The sequence below is a fragment of the Microtus oregoni genome, unplaced genomic scaffold (genome assembly GCF_018167655.1).
Source record: "Microtus oregoni isolate MIOR12 unplaced genomic scaffold, Mior012 000005F_ref0000423, whole genome shotgun sequence".
Lineage (NCBI taxonomy): Eukaryota > Metazoa > Chordata > Mammalia > Rodentia > Cricetidae > Microtus > Microtus oregoni.
Window position 1 is genome coordinate 34,015,624 of NW_024543064.1, and position 25,165 is coordinate 34,040,788.

The following is a 25,165-nucleotide window of genomic DNA, read 5'->3' on the forward strand; positions in this document are numbered from 1 at the left end:
GAATTCTACTTCTCAGGCTTCCTAGCCAAGCGCTTTAGCTGCAGATCCTCTCCTGCCCTTTAGTACATGTGTGTATTTGTGTGTTATTTACAGGGAACACATGCATGCTACAAGGTTGTGAAGGTCAGAGGACAGCTAACAACTTTTGTCCCTGTACTATGTGACCTTGGGGTCATACTCAGCTAGTAAGCTTGGCTTCAGGTGCCTTTGTCCACTGACCCATCCATCTCATCAGCCTCCCCAGCCCTAAAAAATAAATTTCTAAAAGTATTTTTAGCTGGGCATGGTGGCATATCCCCCATAATCCCAAATGAAGGAGGCTGTAACAGGAAGATTGCCATAAGTTCAAGACCAGCTTGATCTACATAAAATAGTAAAGATTCTGTGTCTAATAAATGATTAATCAATGAATCCATTAATCAGTCAATTTTTGGTGTTTCAACATTGGTCTTTGATTATGATGCAGCAAAAGGTTAGTGAACTAATCTACTTTTAGTATTTCAGCATCAGTATTTGGATAGGAGGTAGCTAACAGGATATCAGAACACACGCGAATCAGAGAACACGACCACCAAGCACATCCCCTGGAAAATTTATATTGAAGCGCTCTTCCTCAGGACAACCAGGAGGTGGCAGTCTTGTCTAGACATGCAGAGTAAACTGGCACTATTTCCCAAGACTCTAGGTGCAGGGAATGCCTCTGCTGCTTCAGAATATGTGGGCGCCTTGGAAGGAGCTTCACGTGATCAAACGTTTTAGATTTATTCTGCTCACTGTAAAGGCTTCTTCATCTTGATCTATAAAATGCTTATATTTATAGACAGATTCGTATTTATAGACACATTAACAGAAACAAAATCTTGTTATTTCCCTAAACACAGATCCTACAGAGGAGGCTAAACTGAATAGCTGAACATTGAATAGAGTTAAACAAAGACATCAAGGCTCCCACTATAGGGGAACAGGAAGTGAGTGCAGGTTCCAGGAGCTTGAGGGGAAGAGACAGGAACCAAGTGTTTTCTGGTTACACAGAGTGCACAGGCAGGAACCCCGTGATGCTGTCTGTGTGGACAAGGGTCAGACCCCAACCTCTGCTTGCCATGAAGAGGTCTTCCCTAGACAACAGGACGGCATGTCACAGGAATGCTGTTGATAGCCACTGCTGGCTAACACAGATCCCTGCACCGTGTCAGTCCCTTGACAGGGGGCAGCCTTTCCCATCCATTGCCATCCTCAGAGATGTTCAGTTTCTCTAACAAGCAGCTCTAATACTGGACATGGTGGCACACCCCTCTAATCCCAGCACTCAGGAGGCAGAGGCAATCAGATCTCTGTGAGTGAAAGGCTTGTGTGGTCTACAAAATGAGTTCTAGGCTAACCAGGGCTATGTACAGAGACCCTGTTTCAAAAAAACAAAAAAACAACCAACTCTAAAATCACACACACATATACGCACTTCACACACACAAAGTGGGATATCTTACTCCCCCACCCCAACATATGGAATATCTAAGGTTCCCAGGTGCTTTTCCATCTCCTTTCTTCCCCCTACAAGACAGGGTTTCTGTGTAGCCCTTGCTGTCCTGGAACTCACTCTGTAGACCAGGCTGATCTCGAGCTCACAGAGATCCACTTCCCTCTGCATGCTAAGTGCTGGAATTAAAGGTGGCACCAAGCTCAGACAAATTGTCTTTTTTTTTTTTTTTTTTTTTTTTTTTTTGTAACTGGACCACTTCTGAGGTCCTTCTGCCAAGGGAACATTAACCCAGTCCACTGCCCAAACGTTCCTGTCCACCAACTCCCTGAGGAGGCCTCTTGTTCTCAATTCCTTCATCTCTTCACAGAGGGATCAACGGGGAACCATGGGGGACACTGGGGCAGGCAGTGTTCTTAGACAGGGTCTTAGACAGCCTAGACTACCTCAGACTCACGTCACAGTAAACAACAACCCAGCTCCCGAGTATTGCTATTAGGGCAGGTGCTGCCATACACTGTCAGGCTGTGGACTCTCGTGATCCTCTGGGTTTGAGCAACGACCCTTTCCTCTTGAACAAAATGTCCATGGCGTGTGAGTGGTAGTACCTGTATCTGGAGAGACTGCCATTTCCTCAGCCCATCCTGTGGCGAGCACATGCTCCATCACTATTGGACGGGGTAGGGAGCTGGCTCAGTAAGTGCTTGCTCAGAGGACGAATGTCCCAGAGAGACATTTGAGCAACGCCTTGCTTTTTCCCTTCGGGTATAAATAGTGAGAGCTGTGGATTTTAAACACAAGCAGAAATGACTCAGGGGTAAATCTTCATTTGTCCCAGGAGCTGCAAGCATCCTAGTTACATAATTATTGTAAGATGGAGCTTTTAGTGTAAAGTGCGTTCTCAGAGTTGATATTTATCTCCTGGACGATGAGATGCTGCCTGTGTCCAGGGAATCACATAATCATCTCTTCTTACACTCCCTGGGATCCTGAGCGTCCACCTGGTCACGTCTCTCTTCACATCTCAGGCATAGACATAGATTCCCAGGGTGCCTTGGCACTGCTGTGGCATCCTGCTGTAGCTGCCAGAGTGACACAGTCAGAAGAAAGGAGCCAACGCACTCAGATCCAAATACAGCTGCACTGAAACACACAGCAGCCGGGCAAGTAAGAAAGACAAGAGATTGGGATGTGGGCCTTGACTATTGTTTCATCTACATAAGGTTTGCGAGAAGCCAAAGAGGCCCAAGTGCTCTGTGCCCCCTCAGGGCTGGACCCTGTCCCTATGCAATATTGATGGAGCTATGATTCCAGGTTAGAACATGTAAGCAATCAAGAATGGCAATGCAGCCGGGTGCTAGTGGTGCACACTTTTAATCCCAGCACTCAGGAGGCAGAGGCAGGAGGATCTCTGTGAATTCAGAGCCAGCCTGACCAACATAACAAGTTCCAGTCCAGCTAGGGATACATAGTGAGACCCTGGACCCAACCATTACAGTAACAACAAAAAGGACAAGAACCACGTGTGAGCAACAAGCTGCAGGGCTGGCATCCAGGATGGAGCCTGAGGGCACCTGGGAGGACTTCCATGAAACACAGGGCCCTGAGAAGTGGCTGGCAGGCCACAGGGCAGCGGTGGCTGTTGTCACTGTTGTTTTATCCTGATAGGTCATTGATTTGAGACAGAGTTTCACTGTGTAGTCTAGATTAGCCTAGAATTTGCTATAGAGCCCAGGCTATCCTCAAATGCACAATGCCCCTGTCTCACTCAGCTTTTCCTAAGTCTCCCAGGTAGATAGAGAGCAAGCCTGTGCTACCATGCAGAGCTGCATAAGGAGTGAGTCTGTATGTGTGTGTGTGCATGTGCATATATATATATATATATATATATATATATATATATATATATATATATAAATACAGGGTCTTAGTCTACCTAAAGCCTAAACTTATCCACACAATCACAATCCTCTGCCTCGGCCTCTGCAGTGCAGGAACCATAGGCCTCTCCCTATAGGAGGTGTCTCTGGAGAAAGCAGGTGTTCTAGCCAGCTCTCCTGCCTGTTTGTTTGTTTTTTTCTTTAATGTCCTCTTACTCCTGATTCCCCTGCCTCCACTTCCCGAGTACTAGGATTACAGGCATGTTGTGGGCATTTGCACACCATGGTTGCACATGTAAAGGTCAGAGGACAACCTGGAGGAGTCATTCTCTCCTGTCTTCACCGGGTTTCTGGGGATCAATCTCAGGGCAACAATGTAAGAAGGGGAGTCTCAAAAAACCAGAGAGACCCAGCCCTGGCCTGAGGATGTAGCTAAGTGGTAGTGTGCTTGCCTAGAATGTAGGATTTCCCTGGGTGTGGTCCTTAGCGGTCAGATTTGTAAAAGATAAATGAAATCTTTCCTTGCCCAGCTCTTTCCTCCTCCATCAAACCAGAATTCCTCCAAGCCGATGGAAACTCATTTCTATGGGCCTCAACCCTGCAGCTCCAGCTCCTGGGCATCTCACCATCCCATCCATTCCCTGACTCTTACTCTTGTTACTCTTGCTGATATCTAATCACAGCTCCAGAAAAACAGCAAGGAAGTCTCAGCTCCCCATATAAGGCCTTAGCAGGTGCTGAGGAACAGAAAGCACAGGGGAGGTGATGGAGAGGGCAGGGTAGAGGTAGTGATGAGAACTGGAGAGATGGCTCAGTGGTTAAGAACACTGGCTGTTTTTCCAGAGACCCCGAGTTCAATTCCCAGCAACCACATGGTGGTTCACAATCAGCTATAGTGGGATCTGATGCCCTGTTCAGGCATACAGATAGAGCACTCACATACATTAAATATATATATATTTGAAAGGCTGGGGCCTCTCCAGCATCTCTGTCCCTCCCCAGCCATCGAGTTGATAAAGGACCTGATCCACTATGACGTGCGCTTGCCGCTGCTCAGAGGCCTTGTGGCACTGCTCATCCCATCAGTCAAGGAAACATCCAAACTACAGGCCAAGATCTTCACTGGTAGGACTCCTGATATGGGACTGCCCTGGAGGAGGAAAGGGCTTCCCGGCTGATGGCCCCTCGTTTCTTCAGACTCTTCAGTTCTCCAGATCACCACGCAGCTACCAGTGTTCCTGCAGCAGGCAGCAGCCGCCAAGACCATCGGGTAGGCCAGCAACGGGACTGTGTGACTATGGCAAGTCATGCCTGACGCTGTCTGCAGCTCATGTACTCTTCTGCCTCCTGAGCCCTGGGAGTAAAGTGTGTGTGTCACTGTGCGCAGCTCCTAACATATTGTAATTTTAAAAGAAAGACACCAGGCTGGGCACATCCTTGGGAGGTGGAGGCCAGCCGATTTCTCCACTGAGGAAATTCCAGGCCACCCAGGGCTTTATAGTATGGGTGTGGGCTTCTCAGGAAATGTAGCCCATTGTCTCGTGTTTTTATTTTGTTCTTGTTTTTGCAATAAGATCCCTCAATGACAGAGAGCCTATGTAGATGAGGCTATTCTGGAACTCTATACATAGACAGACTAGCCTAGATCTCACAGAGATCCACCTGCCTCTGCCTCCTGAGTGCTGGGATCAAAGGCTTGCACCACTAAGCCTAGCTCTGTTGGAATTCTTGTTTCTCTGCTGAAGAGAGGCACAGACTTGGGAGTGTGGGGATATAATATTTGTGCTCTAATAAATCAAGCTTGCCTGGAGTTCAGAGGGCAGAGCCAGGCACTAGTTAACCGTAGAAGCCAGGCAGTGGTGGCTTTGATCAGAGCACTTGGGAAGGGGAGACAGGAAGTGATGTGGCTGGGCAGTGATAAGGTGGGGCACGGGCAGGAGCAAGGCCCATTTCAGGCTGAGAAGCAATAGACACAGAAGGTGCCGGTGCCTTGCTCCTTTGTCTCTCTGATCTTCCAGCATTTACCCCGATATCTGGCTCCAGGTTTTCATTAAGACCAATTAGAGGGGCTGGAGAGATGGCTCAGAAGTTAAGAGCATTGCCGGCTCTTCCAAAGGTCCTGAGTTCAATTCCCAGCAACCACATGGTGGCTCACAACCATCTGTAATAAAGTCTGGTTCCCTCTTCTGGCCTGGAGGCATACACACAGACAGAATATTGTATACATAATAAATAAATAAATAAATATTTTTTTTAAAAAAGACCAATTAGAATTCATGCTACATGGGGTGAAGGGCTCCGTCCCCTTCCTGTGTCCCCACAGTTTTTCCTGTCTTTTCATCTTTCCTCACAAGGATCCTGGCACGCAGTGACTTGAAACTGGCAGAGGAGCTGCTGCACATGCGCGTGGTCCACAGCCTCATGACGGCCATGGGCAACACCGACCACAGCAATAGCCAGAGACTGGCCAGTCTCACACTAGAGGTGCTCAGGCTGGGGTGGGCACGAGGCAGATTGCAGGGCATGGCGGTCAAGGCAGCTGATCCCCACACTGTCTTGCCACACTGCCCACTTTCTGCCGCAGTACTATGTGCAGCTGTTCCCATTGGTAGAGGAGCATGTCCGCAAGGCCATGGGGGAGGAACTCTACCAGCTCTTTCTTGTAAGTATTTGCACCCCCACCAACCTCAGCAGTTGCCCAGGAGAGAACGGTGCCTCCCTCGCCCCTTTCCCCTCTCCCCCTTCGCCTCCCCCCCCCCCCCCCCCCCCCCCCCCCCCCCCCCCCCCCCCCCCGGCCACCGTGCGCAGAATGAATCTAGTCAGCTGACTTGGCCCCGCTCCCAAACACACTGTCTTCTTGTCCCTACCTGCCCTAGCTAGGAAGCTGGGAGCAGAACCTCTCTGCCTCAGCAGCTCTGCTTGCAGTTAACCTTCCACTCAGGCCCCACTCCAGGAGCCCGCTGTTCTGGTGCCCAGCCAGGCTCCCCCGCTTCCATCCTCAGAGCAATGCCGAGATCTTGTACACAAAAATAGATAGCATTCAGGCGGACATCTTGGCAGCCAACAAAGTAAATGTTACCAAAGGTGAGAAGGGGGTGAGGGGCCGAAAGCCCAGACAGAGCCAGCAATCAGGCTCATGCTGGCTTTGCTGCCCGCAGCCTTACACCTCTCTGAAGGCACCACCGCCAGCTGCCTCAACTTTTGCATGGACCCCGGTGATTTGAACGATGTGCAATATGTCACCCATTTGGAGAAGCTCAATTCAGAATCCAAGGAGTGACAGAGTCCCTGTGGCAAACCAGGAGGCCAAGACTGTGCCTCGTGGAAGGCTGCCTGCCAGGAGGAGGCTTGAAGACAGTGCCACTCGGTTCTGGGTGGAAAACTGGGAGTTAGCAAATGCAGGGGAAGAGGGGGAGCTGTTGCTGCACAAGGGTCTAATAAAGGATTCACATATCTGTGCTGTGTAGTCGGACTGGAATGGTAATCAAAAGAGCTGTGTAACAGAGTTGGGGGTGTTCCTACTTATCAAAGCAGGTCCCAAGGGAAGGGCCCTCAAGACTCTGGAGGAGCCCCAGGGCATGCTGTGGCCTTAATGGAGGCCCTTCTCCTTTAAGACCGCAGTTCTCACCCTCTCTAATGAGTGGGTGATGAGCCACGGGCCATGGGGGTAAAGTAGTAAGATGTCTAATCTTAGAGACACGGAAAAGGAAGTGATATAGAGAGTGGAGGGGTCAGGGGAGAAGAGAAAGTGCGTGAGCATAGGTCTTAAACCTCTGAGCTGAAGGCATTTCAATGAGCACTATTAACCCACGCATGCTCAGTCATACAGGGTGGAGCTTACTCTACTAAGACCACGGTAACCCCCAGCATAACAACACCTTCAGGAAAAACACAGAAGAAAATAATATGCGGATGAAAACAGCAAAATACTTGAAAACAGTAGGAGAAAATTTCCTACGGTATATCCTCCGTTTAAACTTATAATAACGCTAGTCCTCTGGAGTCATCCCAGAACCGGCAAAAACTAACTAGGATTTGGATGTGATGATACAAAGTTATAGAGAAAACACTGGCCGCGTGAATTTCTCAAAGTGTAATCTTACAGCAGTAATGGTTACTTCACATCAGCATGCTTATACAAATAAATAAACTACATAATACCTCACTTCATTTGTCGTACCATTATGATGTTGGAAAAACAAAGGCAACCGGTCTGGTGTTAAATTAAGCAATGACGCCTACCAGTGCATTGTGGGTATGTAAATGACGATAAGTCCCTGCTCTGGGATCTCCAGAAATATTCCTATCCTGCCACCCTATGTAAAGGCGTGGGATGACCACCAGGGGGCAGTGCCAACTTCAGATTTTCGGAGTGGAAACCTGCTCAGGAGTCTGAATTCAAATTGAATTCCAGAAGTGCATTCGATGCGTGAGGCGCTGGACAGTAAACAAGAGTAAATGAAGAACAAATAAAACTTCTCTTTCTTGATTTTTTTTTTCAAGGCAGGGTTTCTCTGGTTTAGGAGGCTGTACAGTAACTATGTCTGTACACCATAGCGGTCAAGAACCAGCAAAAACCGGACTGCCTCGGTCTCACTAGGGTTGGGACTAAAAGCATGTGGTGCATCACCGCAGGCCAAAACACAGATAACTTATTTTTGAAACCACACTGGTCCTGTGGAGCCATCACAGAACCTCCAAAAATTGATTTTGCTTTGGAAGTTTCTTATTTTGTTTTCACATGCTAAGGCTAACAGCTGCATGGACTACTCAAAGGACTAAAACCTTACTTTAGTAGTGGTTACTTCTTCTACGCTAACTCTACAAATAAATAAACTACAGAATACCTCACTTCATTCTCTCATTCAGCGGGAAAGTCGTACCATTGTGATGTTGGAAAAATGAAGGCAGCTCGACCGGTGTTTACTTAAGCAATGACGCCTGCAGTGCATTGTGGGTATGTAAATGACGCTAAGTTGCGGGGCTGGGATCTCTGGAAATATTTTAACTATTTCCTCCCTCGAACCGCCATGTAAAGACGTGGTCTGACCACCAGGGGGCAATGCCAACTCCAGATTTTCGGAGTGGAAACCTGCTCAGGAGTCTGAATTCAAATTGAACTCCAGAAGTTATAGAGCTCTTGTGTGTACACGAGGCGCTGGATTTCACTCTCGGCATTAATCAGTAACTAAACAAGAGCTCCAAAGTGAGCGTATCCGTACGTTTCTTTAACACAAAGGATTGCGCATCCGAGGTCCTTACCTCAGACACCGGACTGTGTGTCAAGCCCTGGCAATGGGAAGGTCAAAGACACAGGGGCCAAACCCTGGAGAGAAGAGCGGGGCGGGGGCGAACTTTCCTGACCTAAGATTTGCCTCGACTGCGATCAGAGACTAATACAACTAGACCGCTGTGCGGCTTAGTTTGCTCGTTTGGGATGTTTGGGACAAGGTGACTTGTAGCCTAGGTTAGCCTCAATCTCTCCGTGTAGCTGAAAATGACTTTGAACTCGAGACCCTTCGGCCTGCGATTCTCTAGTGCTGGGGCAACCGGCATGGATCACCACATCAAACTGGGTTTTGTTGCTTCTGATAGATTGTGGAAGCCCACGTGTGACTCAGTTTCCATCTGGAGTTATTTCTGACTTAAAGAAATCATTTGAGTTCAAGGTTCCCTGCTTGACTTGCTCCGAACATCCTTGAGGGCTGTGAGAACGTTCTGAGTAAGCCCGTGAGAAAGAACACCTTTGCCTAGATGAAAGACATTATCTATTAAGATTTGGGGTAGGCCGGGCGGTGGTGGAGCACGCCTTTAATCCCAGCACTCGGGAGGCAGAGGCAGGCGGATCTCTGTGAGTTCGAGACCAACCTGGTCTACAGAGCTATTTCCAGGACAGGCTCCAAAGCCACAGAGAAACCCTGTCTCGGAAAAAAAAAAAAACAACAACAACAAAAAGATTTGGGTTGGTGTATGCCAGCTGGAGGCTCTGCTCTCCTCCTTAGTGTGGGAGCTGCTTGCTACTAACTGAACTCTTAGATAGAGAAAATACACCTGCCTAGCTTCCTCCGGAGGACACCGCATGGAGGCGGCCAGCATAGGCAATCAGTGGACATCTGCTCTGACAGGCATTTTAATGAGCACGATTAACGCATGCGCAGTCATAGACGGTAGAGCTGACTACCAGGACACAAAAGGTATCACTATGGCAAACTAAAATACTTTTTCTCAGGTCAGGATTACAGGAATACTTTTAGTATAGATTCAGAAAAAGTACAAGAACCCTTCCATTTCAGACTGTGATATCGGTTCTGTACTGGCTCCACAGAACCTCCAAAAATTGGCTTTGTTTTCAAAGTTGCTTGTTTACTTAGGTAATATATAGATACTAACAGCTGCATGAACTACTCAAAGGATTATAACCTTACTTTAGTAGTGGTTACTTTTACTACACTAACTCTACAAATAAATAAACTACGGAATAACTCACATCATTCTCTCATTCATCGGGAAAGTCGTACCATTGTGATGTTGGAAAAACGAAGGCAGCTCGTCCCGTGTTTAATTAAGCAATGACGCCTAGCAGTGCATTGTGGGTATGTAAATGACGCTAAGTTGCGGGGCTGGGATCTCTGGAAATATTTTAACTATTTCCTCCCTGAACCGCCATGTAAAGACGTGGTCTGACCACCAGGGGGCAGTGCCAACTCCAGATTTTCGGAGTGGAAACCTGCTCAGGAGTCTGAATTCTAATTGAACTCCAGAAGTGCATTCGGTTATAGAGCTCTTGTGTGTACGCGAGGCGCTGGATCTTACTCTCGGCATTAATCAGTAACTAAACAAGAGCGAAAACGAGCGTAGCCGTACGTTTCTTTATTTTTTTTTAATTTTTTTTTTAAAGATTTATTTATTTAGTATGTATACAACCTTCCTTCTATGTATGCTTGCATGCCAGAAGAGGGCACCAGATCTCATTATAGATGGTTGTGAGTAACCATGTGGTTGCTGGGAATTGAACTCAGGACGACCTCTGAAAGAGCAGTCAGTGCTCTTAACCTCTGAGCCATCTCTCCAGCCCCCCGTACGTTTCTTTAACACAAAGGATTGCGCATCCGAGGTCCTTGCCTCAGACACTGAACTGTGTGTCAAGCCCTGACAATGGGAAGGTCAAAGACACAGGGTCTAAACCCTGGAGAGAAGGGCAGAGCGGGAGCGAACTTTCCTGACCTAAGATTTGCCTCGACTGCGATCAGAGACTAATACAACTAGACCGCTGTGCGGCTTAGTTTGCTCGTTTGGGGTGTTTAGGACAGGGTGACTTGTAGCCTAGGTTAGCCTCAATCTCTCCGTGTAGCTGAAAATGACTTTGAACTCGAGACCCTTCGGCCTGCGATTCTCTAGTGCTGGGGTGCAACCGGCATGGATCACCACATCAAACTGGGTTTTGTTGCTCCTGATAGATTGTGGAAGCCCACGTGTGACTCAGTTTCCATCTGGAGTCATTTCTGACTTAAAGAGGTCATTTGAGTTCAAGGTTCCCTGCTTGACTTGCTCCAAATATCCCTGCTGGCTGTGAGAACGTTCTGAGTAAGCCCGTGAGAAAGAACACTTTTGCCTAGATGAAAGACACATTATTAGCTGGGCAGTGGTGGAGCACGCCTTTAACCACAGCACTCGGGAGACAGAGGCAGGCGGATCTCTGGGAGTTCAAGGCCAGCCTGGTCTACAAGAGCTAGTTCCAGGACAGGCACCAAAGAAACAGAGCGACCCTGTCTCGAGAAACCAAAAAAAAAAAAAAAAAGATACATTATTAAGATTTGGGCTGGTGTATGCCAGCTGCTCTCCTCCTTAATGTGGGAGCTGCTTGCTACTAATTCTTAGATTGAGAAAATACACCTGCTCAAACTTCCTCCCGAGGACAGCGCAGGGAGGCGGCCAGCTAACGGGACTGCCCTCTCTTCTGCCTCCTGCCTCTAATTAGGACATGTGCTGACTGAGAAATAAACTCCTCAGCCTCAGAGTCCTCTCCCAGGGTACCCCCGGCTGATTTCTGCCAGAGCAGGACCGGCAATGGGTGTTTGGGGTCTTGTTTACTTGTTTTTTATACAGTCCCTGCTAGACTATGCTACCAATAGACCTGGGTGACCTTGAACTCACAGCTGAGCCTGCTTCTTACTCCCTAGTGTGGGAGTAAAGGCATCATGTTGGGGTGACCTGATACTCCCTTTCACCATCCCCAAAATCACACGTGTCGTTCACACGTGTCGTGTGGTATTGTGACAAGCTGCAGAGCAGGAGTCCGGAAGACAACCAGAACAGTTTTTTCTTTTGTTTTTTGGTTTGTTTTGGTTTGGTTTTTAGTCTTTTTAGAGACAGAGTTTCTCTGTGTAACAGCACTGGCTGTCCTGGAACTCACTTAGTAGAACAGGCTGGCCTCAATCTCAGAGACTCTCCTGCCTCTGCCTCCTGAGCGCTGGCATGAATGGCGTATGCACCATTCCTGACAAATAATTAACGTTTTAAAAAGGAAATACGCTGCAGCGGAGGCTGAGGCTCAGACAAATGTTCGCAGAGAGAATTACATCTCTGAGAGGGACTGGGGAGGTAGGGTTGTTTGTTTGTGTCCTTGCTGGCTTGTTTGCTTTGAATAGAGTAAGAGACTGACTTGGTCCTGTCTCCTCTGCCATTTGTGTGGGGTCCATATCTGGGTAGCTAAATGGACACCTCACCGTCTTAAGGGGTGAAATTACAGCAGCACCGGTTGTCCCGTTCGCCATTTGGGGTAAGATGTGACTGGTTTTAGGAGATGGGCCTTTTATCTCAACATGGTCCCCTGACACACAGGGCAAATAAAATCATTAGTATAGGGCCAAGGTGTCTCCCCCCCCCCCCCCGACCCAGCAGACTATTTTATATGGAGACAGGGACCTGGGGACAGGGGCCTGGTGACCCTGATTCATCCTAGGGCTTAGGATCCTACAGCATTGAAGGCTTGAGTGGCATTTTGGACTGTGTAGCAGTGGTTACTGTAAGAAATTGAAGGCCGGGCCATCTCAGCATTTGCTGGTGCACATCTTCAATGGCTACACACACTAAGGCACTCAAGGGGGATGGGTCTCAGGGGATGTAAGGGCCAGAATGCGACATCACTTAGGGGTCAGAAGTTTCCTCTGGGGTGGGGGACAGCTGTGGATGGTGATGGTTGAGAGCTCTGAGATAACACAGACCTTCAAGATCGATGCCCTGCAGGCTGAAGACACCAACTCTTATGCCCAGATCTACAAAGTCCCCAAAAACCAACAAGGAGACCTAGTCCCACATGTAAAAGGAAAAAGCCATTATTTTACACAAGTTTGCAAACTCGGTCTCTCAGTGTGTCCAACGTATTGGAATAATCGGAGAAATGTGAGCTTTGTTAGAGTTGGGTTTTTATAAAGGTAAGCGGGGGATGAGGGAATTTTAAGGTTCAGGACTCCTTATTTGCTGACATTTGTCTGGGGGTGTCCTGGTGTGTGTGTGCTGGAAGGTGATCCATTCTACACCGGTTGGAACCTTTGGAATGGTCTTTCTTTGGATGGTCTGTTCTTGGGTGGTGCTCAGGTAATCTGTTTGTGGTTCTTCCTGCAGCCAGGTATTGCTTCAGGGTAAACTACTGAGACTCAGGCCTCCATTAAACTTATCATGGCTGAGTCCTACACTGGTAGGTGATAATAGTCTGCTGCTATTCAGCTTCTCATGGTTGGCTGAGTCCTACAGCAACCTCACCAGAAGGATAAATCAAAGGACAAATAGAAAGAGGAGAACATTGGGGAGCATACTGAGGAGAGGGTTAACACAATAGCCACCCACGTGTCCATCATAGGAATCGTCCCTTGGACAAAGACACCATGTGACATTATAGGAGTTGTCCTTGGAGAAAGCCACCACGTGCACATTATAGGGGTCCCTTGGAGGTACTTCTTGCTCTTTTTCTTCTTCCCTCCTCCTCTTCCTCTGCTAAGTAGAAAGGAAATTTCATTCAACAGCAAAGCCATAATACAAATCTGAAATAAGATGTCTAGCGGCTCACAACAATCTGTAACTTCAGTTCCATGGGATCCTGTGCCATTTAGTACCTATTCTGTCCCTGCATGCACATAATACAAATGTTTACATCAGGCAGGTACACATCTAAAATATTTTTTTTTCAAAGAAAAATGTCACAAAGGATTCAGTGGACTACAGAAGAATGTACTTAAGGCTTGAGGGTCTCTTGTTACGGGAGGTCCACCCACTCCTCCAGCCTATCGCTGCTGAGATACCAGCCCATTGGGGCGTGGTCTCTCTCCCTTTAAAAAAGCGGCCACTTCCCTCTCCTCTCTCTCTTCACTTCCTGCTCCGCTGGCGACTAGACTCCCTTCCTGGTTGCGCAGAGGGCTGACGGTGATCTGTAAGTTTTTTTCCCCTTTAAATAAATACCACCGCCGGGCGGTGGTGGCTCACGCCTTTAATCCCAGCACTCGGGAGGCAGAGGCAGGCGGATCTCTGTGAGTTCGAGACCAGCCTGGTCTACAAGAGCTAGTTCCAGGACAGGCTCCAAAACCACAGAGAAACCCTGTCTCGAAAAACCAAAAATAAATAAATAAATAAATAAATAAATACCACCCTATTAATCATAATTCCAAACTGGTGTGGCATTGTTTATGACTTATGCCTTCAGTTGGCACCCAACGTTTGGTTTTAGAACCTCTCCTTTCCCCGCTCGGCTGCCAGCCGCGAGTTTGGCTTGGCGGGAGCCCTCCCTTCCTCAGCCGCAGGCGGCCTTGGCCTCCCCACGTGGATTTAAACTTCACAGGCCCGCGTAGTCTCTGCCGCGTGGTTTGCTCTTTTCTGAGTCGTTTTTAAATCACAGCTCTTAAGTGGCGAGAACCAGAGCACGCGGTTGCTGAAAGCTGCAACCCCTCAGGGTGACTCTGTCACGTGGAAGTATAAGCGGCTTCCAGGTTGCTCTTCTCTACCCCTGGATTCTGGGTTTCTGGTTCCGTCTCTGGAATTGATTTAATTACATTTACTTTGTTGAGCAACTTACATTTTCCAGTTTTTAACAAATACTAGGCAGACTCTGAAACAGGACCCTGTTTTCGTCGCGACTTGGCAACAGCGTCACCTGCTGGATAATAGGTAATATGGCACTTTTCATTTCCAACATGAATTTTACTGTTCTGGTTACCAATACAATGGGTTATATCATGCAAGGTTTATATGACTATGGGGATAACTTAATTTACTGGTTACTAGGTTTCAGTATTCTTTTGAATATTCTATCATTTAGGAAGATCATGGCACTCCTAAGAACCATACAATCTTTACTAGAAACTCATGCAGGTCAGGAGATTCAGGATTCAAAAGAGACAATAATAAAGACAATAATAAAAAGACTTGAAATGATTGAAGAAATGATTGGAGCTGGTGAACAGAGTACTAAGGCACAAGGACAGGATACAATGCCAACACCAGCTATTAGAACTGGCTTACCCAAGGTTTTAGCGGCACACCCTATACTTAATTCTGCCAAAGCGTCAACTTCTAAAGGCTCAAAGGGAGTCAGAGAAGCTAGATGGACGCCAATAGCAATGAATGATCTAGAAGAAATTAAGCAAGTTATTGTTAATTTTGGCTTGCACTCTGCATATGTAAAGGAAATGATAAGGACTTGGGCTTCTAATGCTAGAGCTACCCCCCATGATTTCCATCAGTTAGTGTCTGCAATTTTAGATAATGGACCTTCCTTGATGTTTGGAATTTATTTCAGAGAAGAATCCAAACATATGGAACAGCAAGGAAGAGCAAAAGGTGTCGAGGTTTCCCAAGATCAAATTCTTGGTGCAGGAGAATATGCTGATCCACAGGTCCAAGCTCCTTATGATGATGGATGAAGTACTGTGTCTATGTCACCAAGCAGCTTTAAATGCTTGGAATAGGATACAAGATCCAGCAAAAAGGGTTGAATCATATACTAGAATTAGGCAGGGACCGAGAGAACCCTTTATTGACTTTTTGCAAAGATTAAGTAAGGCTCTGGACATAGGGGTAACAGACCCAGAAGCTAGACGAATACTTCTTGAATCTCTAGCTTTTGAGAATGCAAACATAGAATGCAAAAAGATAATTGGGCCTTTAAAGTCTAGATCAGCACCTATGGATGAATGGATTCAGCATACGATGAATGTTGAGACATTTAGCTATAACAATGAAACTTGGGTAGGAGAAGCAATTTATTTCCACAGCAATGAGGAGACATCAAACTGCCAGGTTTTTTAATTGTGGTAAATTAGGACATCTGAAAAGGGATTGCAGGCACAGAATTTCTAGGAATATTATCTCCTCTGGGAATGACAAAAATAGGAAACCTAGGCCTTCAGGTATATGTAGGAGATGCAGTAAAGGCCGACATTGGTCCAATGAATGCAGGTCAACAACAGACAAACAAGGCAACCCGATACTGTTGGGAAACTCCTTGAGGGGCCTCTCGCAGGCCCCCAAGCCAACAGTGGCCCAGTCATTCCCAGTCACAGTGGAGAACGTGCCTCAACAAGAAAATTAAAAGCTCCAATTTCTGCTGTAAAAAGTAATATTGGTCTAAATGATGAAATACGGGTGGAGGATGAGTCAAAAAACCCAGTAGAGCCGGGCGATGGTGGCGCACGCCTTTAATCCCAGCACTCGGGAGGCAGAGGCAGGTGGATCTCTGTGAGTTCGAGACCAGCCTGGTCTACAGAGCTAGTTCCAGGACAGGCTCCAAAGCCACAGAGAAACCCTGTCTTGAAAAACCAAAAAAAAAAAAAAACCCAGTAGGACAGAGTAAACGTATATTTTGGCAGACTTCTATTAATGATCAAAGACCAAAGCTAAGGGCTGGAGAGATGGCTCAGTGGTTAAGAGCATTGCCTGCTCTTCCAAAGGTCCTGAGTTCAATTCCCAGCAACCACATGGTGGCTCACAACCATCTGTAATGAGGTCTGGTGCCCTCTTCTGGCCTGCAGGCATACACACAGATAGAATACTGTATACATAATAAATAAATAAATAAATAAATAAATAAATACCAAAGCTAAGAGTCTGTATAAATGGCACTTTTATTGAAGGCTTATTAGACACAGGTGCAGATGTAAGTATCATTACCCCAGAATCTTGGCATCCGAATTGGCCTCTTTAAGAGATAGATGTTCAGTTCCTGGGAATTGGAACCCTATCTCGTGTAAAACAAAGCACAAGATGGGTTGAATGCATAGGGCCCAAAGGGCAAATAGGAAGACTAAGGCAATATATAGCCAATATTGCCATAAATTTATGGGGCCGTGATCTGCTACAGCAATGGAATACCCAGATTAACATTCCTGTAGTTCCAGGAACTCATAATTCTGGGAAGGATATGATGAGGTATTATGGAAAAAGGTCACCAGCCATTCAGGCTGTACAAGAACATACAGCAAATACCAAACCTTTAGAGGTACCAACAGCCCTACCTTTAAAATGGCTAACTGATAAGCCAATATGGATCAAACAGTGGCCTCTAGCTGAAGATAAACTACAGGCATTGGAACAGCTGGTGCAGGAGCAACTAGATGCTCACCACATTGAAGAATCAACCAGCCCTTGGAATTCTCCTGTGTTTGTTGTAAAAAAGAAATCTGGTAAATGGAGAATGGTGACAGATCTAAGAGCTGTCAACAAAGTAATTCAACCTATGGGCCCACTACAATCTGGAATTCCTTTGCCTTCTCTGTTACCAAAAGGATGGCCTCTTATAGTTATTGATTTGAAAGATTGTTTTTTCACTATACCATTACAAGAAAAGGATAGAGAAAAAATTGCCTTCACAGTGCCTACTTATAATAATTCTCAGCCTAATAGGAGATATCAATGGACTGTCCTCCCACATTGTATGCTCAATAGTCCTACATTGTGCCAATATTTTGTAAGTAAGCCATTGGAAATAATTCGTAAACGATTCCCCAAGTCCATAATTTATCATTACATGGATGACATCTTGTTATCTGATTCAAATAAAGATACTTTAGAAAGGATGTTTGAAGAAGTAAAGAAAGTCTTGCCTAGGTGGGGATTACAAATTGCCCCTGAAAAGATTCAAAGAGGAAATTCTATTAATTACCTAGGTTACAGAATAGGGTTAGAGAAAATTAAAACTCAAAAGGCACAAATCAGGAGAGACCGGTTAAAGACTCTTAATGACTTCCAAAGATTGTTAGGAGACATTTCCAGTCTACGACCAGCTGTTGGGATAACACCTGATCTAATAGTTCATTTAAACAAAACCTGAGATGGTGATAAAGATTTGAATAGTCCAAGAAAACTGACAGCTGAAGCAGAAAAGGAACTGACAATGATTGAGGAAAAATTACAGGAGGCACATGTGGATAGGGTGAACCCAAATCTTAGCTGCATCCTAGTCATATTGCCTTCCAGAATTTCTCCTACAGGGATTCTAATGCAGAGGGAAGATATTATTTTAGAGTGGATATTTATACCTAATAAACCAAGTAAAAAATTAAAAACTTATGTGGAAAAAGTCTCTGAATTAATTATAAAAGGTAAGCTGAGACTTCGTCAACTAGCAGGTATAGACCCAGGAGAAATTATAGTGCCTTTTACTACTGAAGAAATAAAAAAGTTATGGGAAGACAATGAACCGTGGCAAAGAGCTTGTGCTAATTTTTTGGGAGAAATTAATAGCAACTATCCCAAAAGTGGTAGACTTATCCTCATAAAAAGAACTTCTTGGATTCTTCCTAGAATTGTACGTGATGCTCCAATAACTGGAGCCCGTATGTTCTATACTGATGCAAATAAATCAGGGAAAGCAGGTTACAAGTCAGATGAATTGAGTAAGGTGGAACAAAGCCCTTATAATTCTGTCCAGAAGGCAGAATTATATGCCATTCTTATGGTGCTAAGGGATTTTAAAGAACCTGTTAATATAGTCACAGATTCACAATATGCAGAAAGAGTTATCTTGCATATTGAAACCGCTGAATTTATGCCAGATGACACAGAGTTGACTTCATTGTTTATCCAGGTACAAGACATAATCAGGAACAGGCTTTGTCCGATGTACATAACACACATCCGGTCCCATACAGGTCTGCCTGGTCCTCTAGCCCAAGGCAACGCTGAGATTGATCAATTATTGATTGGAAATGTGTTGCAGGCCTCAGAATTTCATAAAAAGCATCATGTCAATAGTAAAGGCCTGAAGAAAGAATTTTCCATTACTTGGCAACAAGCTAAGGACATTATAAAGAGATGTCCTACTTGTTTTTCTATAATCAAACACCATTGCCTGCAGGGAGTAACCCAAAGGGTACTAAGAGAAATGAAATCTGGCAGATGGATGTGTTCCACTTTATGGAATTTGGTAAATTAAAATATGTACACCACACCATAGACACGTATTCAGGTTTTCAATGGGCTACTGCCCTGAGCTCAGAAAAGGCTGATTCAGTAATCAAACATTTATTGGAAGTTATGGCCATCATGGGTACACCTGCTCAAATAAAGACAGATAATGGTCCAGCATATGTATCTAAGAAAATGAAACGCTTTTTTGATTATTATAATATAAAACACATTACAGGTATACCAAATAATCCTACAGGTCAGGCAGTTATAGAAAGATCAAATCGTACTATAAAGGATATGCTGAACAAACAGAAAGGGACCGAAAATACCCCCAGAAATAGATTACATAATGCTTTATTAACCTTGAATTTTCTTAACACTAATGAGAAAGGAACGAAAGCAGCAGAAAGACATTGGATAATGGAAAAGTCTGCTGAACTAAATCAACCGATTTAGTTCAAAGATGTGCTGACCTCTCAGTGGAAGCCAGGAGATGTGCTACGTTGGGGAAGGGGTTTTGCTCTTGTTTCCACAGGAGAAGAAAAATTGTGGATACCATCAAAATTAATAAAGTTTCGATTTGAAGAGGAGAAACCTCTTGGAAAGGAGAAATGACAACTCATCCACAATGATGATATTCATACAGGTGGTAAGAAAAACATATAGAATGGGGGCAGGATTCTGTTCTTATCTCCACAGGAAAACACTCATCTTTGAGAAATTCAAGGGACCCTGGATGTTTGGATACTGACAGATGGAAAAATACCTGCCCAATAGGAAATATCAAGAAAACTGAATGGGTTGTGTAAGTAAAATTAAACCATATTTCTAAATTTATAAAGCTGTTTTTGAAGTTGGACTCTGGCTCAGTCCCTCTCCAATTCCAAGCCTGTTAGTAAGAGAAAAACCCAGAGCTTCTGGAGTTTCTGTCTCATGTCAAGAGCCATGATGTGGGACAGAAAGAAATATGAGTTTAGAAAACATCTTTGCTTTACTTCATATCTATCATACTTTTCATTGAATATATCTATCATGTCTTTCATTGAATATATATATATATATGTCTATATGATTAATGTTTAAGTTTTTCATAATGAACAATGAGTTTTTCCTGAAGTGACATTTGAAGTTTCCAGGAAGAAGATGGGGCCCCATAACAACAACTCCACCTGGTTGATATGACGTCATGATACTGATAGCACTACTACAAGACCTGCTTTGGGTACCAGCAGCACAAGACAGTTCCAACTTGGTTAGCTGAAATGGTGCACATCTTATACAACATTTTGGCCAGACCTGCACAAAATACTCAGAGACTATTGGCAATTTTAAAAGACATTGATCTTGAAATTTAACCATCATTTTACTTTCACAGGATCCCCCAGAAAGAACGTCGCCCCCATGACAGCTGGAAGTAATTCTAGAGGACGACGTCCCCTCTCCCAGTAAAGTTTGCCCTTGGGTTTAGGGACATCATTTAGGGGTTGATTATAATTAGTATACGATTGAGGGTTGGGGAGGAATTTTATAAGCTCAGGGATCATTTTGAAAAAGAAAAAAAAAGAGGGATGATGGGATAATAGATTTGTAATTGTGAGTTACTGTTTTTAGACAAATATATTGGTATAGATTCTTGTATATGGATACAAAGTTAAATTATATTGACTATTGTATGCATGCATGTTTCTACCTCTGTTTAAAACATTTTTTATGTATTGACATATATTGTATTGATATATATATAGTATATATTTATCATATTGCAGTGTACATTTCTACCTCTGATTAAGATACTTATATAATGTTTGTGTATTGATATATATTTACCTACTGCAATGTATATTTGTACATTGTTTATATTTGGAGGTCATTGTCCTCATTTGTTTCACAGTCGTTTATTGTCTTAGTCTTTAAGTTAGATAGATATTGAGAATTATATAGACTAATAGTCATCTAAGTTTGTCATTTATAATTAGACTAATCAGGTTCTTTAGATATATAAAGATTATACTCAGTATAGATAGATAATCTTCAACTTCTTCAAAGAGCTGTAGAAAATGGCCTTTAATCTAACTCAGAGTTTTGTGGTAGTGAGACACAATTGCTCCTGGCAACACCACTCTATTCCCGAGAGAATGTTGAGCACCAAAGACACTCCACCTGGAGCCTTTCTTTTTGGCAGAACTGGTCTTGGGGCAAAGAAATGCCCATACCTCAACCACTGACAAAGATACAGAGCATGCATCAATGGATAAAACAGGGCTGTCATATCCTGCCAAGACAGGGTAAGATAGTTTTGAAAAGTTGCTTGCCTTTGAAAATGGTATGTCAGTTATGTTAGGCCTTAGCCAATGTTGGTTGCTTCAACGCTGCTAATGTGACTTTGGGTGATTGCCTAGGTAGCTAGTTGTCTCTGTGATTTGTGGCATGTTTTGGAAGTTGTTTTACTGAACTTCCTAATTACCCAGGTAACATTATTTCCCTTCTCAGATCTTCGATGGGGTTGAAGACTATATTAATGTAGTTACTTTCTCTCATGTCTTGGCCAAGTTATTTATTATACAAGACCTAAGCTAGTTAGAATAGGATATTTGTACTTATTGTATATAATTTCATAGTAGGTTTAGAACTCTCTTATTTAAACAAAAGGGGGAGGTGTTATGGGAGGTCCTCCCACTCCTCCAGCCTATCGTCGCTGAGATACCAGCCCATTGGGGCGTGGTCTCTCTCCCTTTAAAAAAGCGGCCACTTCCCTCTCCTCTCTCTCTTCACTTCCTGCTCTGCCGGCGACTAGACTCCCTTCCTGGTTGCGCAGAGGGCTGACGGTGATCTTTAAGTTTTTTCCCCTTTAAATAAATACCACCCTATTAATCATAATTCCAAACTGGTGTGGCATTGTTTATGACTTACGCCTTCAGTCTCTATTTTTAAAGATTATTTATTTTTGTCTGTTTGCCTGCATATATACTGAAAGACCCTACAGACCCCCTCCTCAAAACCCGCAGCTAGCATGCTCCCAGGGGAACGTCCTGTTTGCTTAAAAAAAATTCTCCGGATCAGCAGCCAGCCTGCACTCGTAAGAACATCCCATGTGCTTGAGAGAGCAGGATGACTATGAGATAGGAAGACTGCAAGGCAGGATATCGATAAGATAGGACATCAACAAAGCAGGTTGACTGCAAAACAGGATCCATGTTGAGAGAGGAAACCATTCATGTCCCCCCCCCCCGCCTCATTCCGATAACCACGCTTTTGCTTCTGTAAACTTGCTTTTTGCTCTTCCCTATAAAAAGCCCGCCCTCCAGTTGGCAGGTGCGCAAGTCTTCCAAGAGATCTTGCCGCCAGCAGGTACCTGTGTCTACTCAATAAACCTCTTGCTAATTGCATCCTGTGGTTTGGTCTCGAAGTGTCCTGGTTCTGGGGTCTTTATCATTGCAGGAAAGGTCCTCTCTGAGGGTCTTTCATTTGGTGCATTGGCCGGGAATTGAAGACCCCCCCCCCCAGGAAACACCGACCCACCACAGGGAGGTAAGCTGGCCAGCACCGATTCGTTAGTCTGTGTCAGTGTCATTTGTGTTCTTTGTTAAGCTCTGTACACTCAGATCTGAGTGCTCTGAATCTGGTGAGGAAGAAAGGGGCTGACGGGCCCATACTTTCCCTCGCAGCCCTGGAAGACGTTCCAGGGGTGTCTGGAGCCTTCGGGGCTCAACCCATATCGGAAGGATATGTGGATCTGGTTGGAGAAGGGAGGTCCGGACTCCCATAGTCTCCATCTGAAATTTTGCTTTCGGCTTTACGCCGAAGCTGCACAGCGTGTCTGTGTGGTCTGTGTTGTCTGTGTCTAATTGTTGTATTTTTGGGTTTAATATGTTCTTTGTTTTGTATATCTGTTTGTACTCGAGTCTAAATCTGGTACCATGGGCAGTAAGTAACCATCTCTTTGACCCTAACTCTATGAAAATCCAAAAGGAATGCTGACAGTCTGCCCCTCCTTTACTTCTCTAGGCTGTGCCTTGCTGAGGCTGTGCCGCAGAACTGCCCTGCTTGCTGTTGCGAGGGGGGAGGAGGGAGCAGGACTGGTGATCTCCTGAGGCACAGCTGGGAGCCAGGCCTAGGTGGGGCAACCAGCTCCAGCTCTGAGCTAACTTCTCAGCAGGACGCAGGGCGGGGCATGGCAGCAACCCTGGCCTGAGTCAGAGAAGGAGGCAGCTGTGGCCCCCTGAAATCCCTGTGCTGAGAGTGACATCCTCCTTTGCTGACCTGAAGTCCACCAGCACTGCACGGGAGGACTCGGGGAGGAGGGCTGCCTTAGACAGTCCAAGGTGCTTCCTCCCCCTACAGCCAATGCAAAGGTCTTCCCAGCTGCTACTGGCAGTGTGAGGGCTAAAGAGGAGCCGATATGGCATCCCCGAGGAAATGAGTTGAGGCTTCCAGATGGCCGACCAATCCTGACCTCACAAGTTCCCTGGAGGGAACGCCTTCTGGGGCCTCTGGAATCCCTTTCAGAGAAAAGCTGCTAGATTGCTGTGAGTACTGAGGTGGGGTGTGGGAAGCTTGTGCTATATAGCTAGGAGCTCACTGTGGAGGGAGCTGAGGCTGAAGCCAGGTCCTGGGAGGATCCCCAGTGGCGTTCCCTGTGGAGAAGGCTTGTTTTCCTTGGAAAATAAGGTGCTAGAGACTGAATGGCAGCCCCCCATCTGCAAATGCCATGTAAAACCTTGTGCCAAAGATCTGTGGCCCTTGCCCAGGGGAAGTAGCTGGTGCTAGCGCCAGGGTCACGGAACTAAGGCCTCTTGTGGAGACACATGCCAGCCAGTAGGGTCCAAGCTGGTGCTAATTCCTCCCCACAGGACCCAGTAAGCCTGGGAACCTGCAGTAGGCTATTTCTCTGGGGTAGGATACCCTATTAAAAAGCAAAGGTCCCCTAAAGAACCTGGACCTTTTCGTTTTGGCAGTAGGGCAAAAGATTGCAAGTAAATATCCCTGTGGCTGTTGGTAAATGGTGAATGTGTATTCAGGAGTGGCAGGTAGTGGAGTAAGCTGACATTAAAAGGGCCTACCAGCCCTGATAGCATCTCTCTTCTGGGGATGCTCTGTTCCAGTCATCATGTGCTGTATCCAGGGTAAAAGCCTCTGGTTTAAAAATTAAAAAAAAAAATTTAATTAAGTCACTTTATAAAAAAAAAAAAACAAAAAACTACAGATTGTTGGTTTCTATATTTCTTACTATGCAGTGTGTCCAGAGGAAAGTAAATTCCCAGCTCTGTTTAGATGGATGCAGGACTACACTGTCTTCAAGAACTATTGCTGTAAAAGCCCTGGCACAGGGCCAGGGCCATATGAACAGCCCAGCTGAGCTTCTAAGCCAGCCCATGTTTAGATCTGAATTTAACACTTGTCTGCTCACAATGCTTGTGATAAGGTGGGGGCCCCGAGTTGCCCCACATGGCAAAGATCTGCTAAAGCCTCTCACCCCACTACGATGGCAAAGGGGGTGTTACTAAATGATGAGGTTGAGTTAAAATGGCTCTTTTGACTCTTTATAATGTTCATGGCTATTTTAAAAAAACATGGCGAAGATTCTCATTTATTATTAATATAAAAAAGCTGCATTTTGGGTTGTTTTCAGATTCTGTCTATGATAATATAAAGAAAGGATGTCACTAAGTTTTTAAGGTAATATGTTATCTAATTCTGAAAATCCACCATGCTAATGTTCAAAGTAGCTGTAAGCATAAATTGTCAAATGATATTTTTAATCCTGGTCAGTTTTACAGGAATAAGATAAAATCTCAGAATTGTTTAATTTGCATTTCCCTGATGATTAAGGATGTTATATTTAAGCAAATTTTAAATATCTTTCAGTCATTTCAAGTTCATTTGTTGAGAATTTACAGTTTTGGTCTGTGACGTAATTGTACTGAAATATTTGTTTTTATGAGGATTAAGTTCCTAAGTTCCTTATACGTTTCATGATACCTCCCCATTCTACAGGTTGATATTATGTTCCGTTGATTATATCCTTTGCTATACAAAAAGAGTCTCAGTTCTTTTTTTTTTTTTTTTTTTTTTTTTTTTTTTTTTTTTTGGTTTTTCGAGACAGGGTTTCTCTGTGGTTTTGGAGCCTGTCCTGGAACTAGCTCTCGTAGACCAGGCTGGTCTCGAACTCACAGAGATCCACCTGCCTCTGCCTCCCGAGTGCTGGGATTAAAGGCGTGCGCCACCACCGCCCGGCTCTTTTTTTTTTTTAAATATTTATTTACTTATTATGTATACAATATTCAGTCTGTGTGTATGCCTTCAGGCCAGAAGAGGGCACCAGACCCCATTACAGATGGTTGTGAGCCACCATGTGGTTGCTGGGAATTGAACTCAGGACCTTTGGAAGAGCAGGCAATGCTCTTAACCCCTGAGC

General features: G+C 45.1%; 1 protein-coding gene across 1 annotated transcript in view; it reads left to right on the forward strand.

The window, feature by feature from the left end:
* Armh1 (armadillo like helical domain containing 1) overlaps positions 1-6,578 on the forward strand; it is a 28,549-nt gene extending 21,971 nt beyond the window's left edge. The window contains exons 7-11 of the mRNA XM_041651122.1: positions 4,357-4,479; positions 4,552-4,624; positions 5,709-5,838; positions 5,939-6,016; positions 6,357-6,578. Coding sequence (XP_041507056.1) covers positions 4,357-4,479; positions 4,552-4,624; positions 5,709-5,838; positions 5,939-6,016; positions 6,357-6,578 — 626 coding nt within the window. The remainder of the gene's footprint in view (positions 1-4,356; positions 4,480-4,551; positions 4,625-5,708; positions 5,839-5,938; positions 6,017-6,356) is intronic.
* The last annotated feature ends 18,587 nt before the right edge of the window (positions 6,579-25,165 follow it).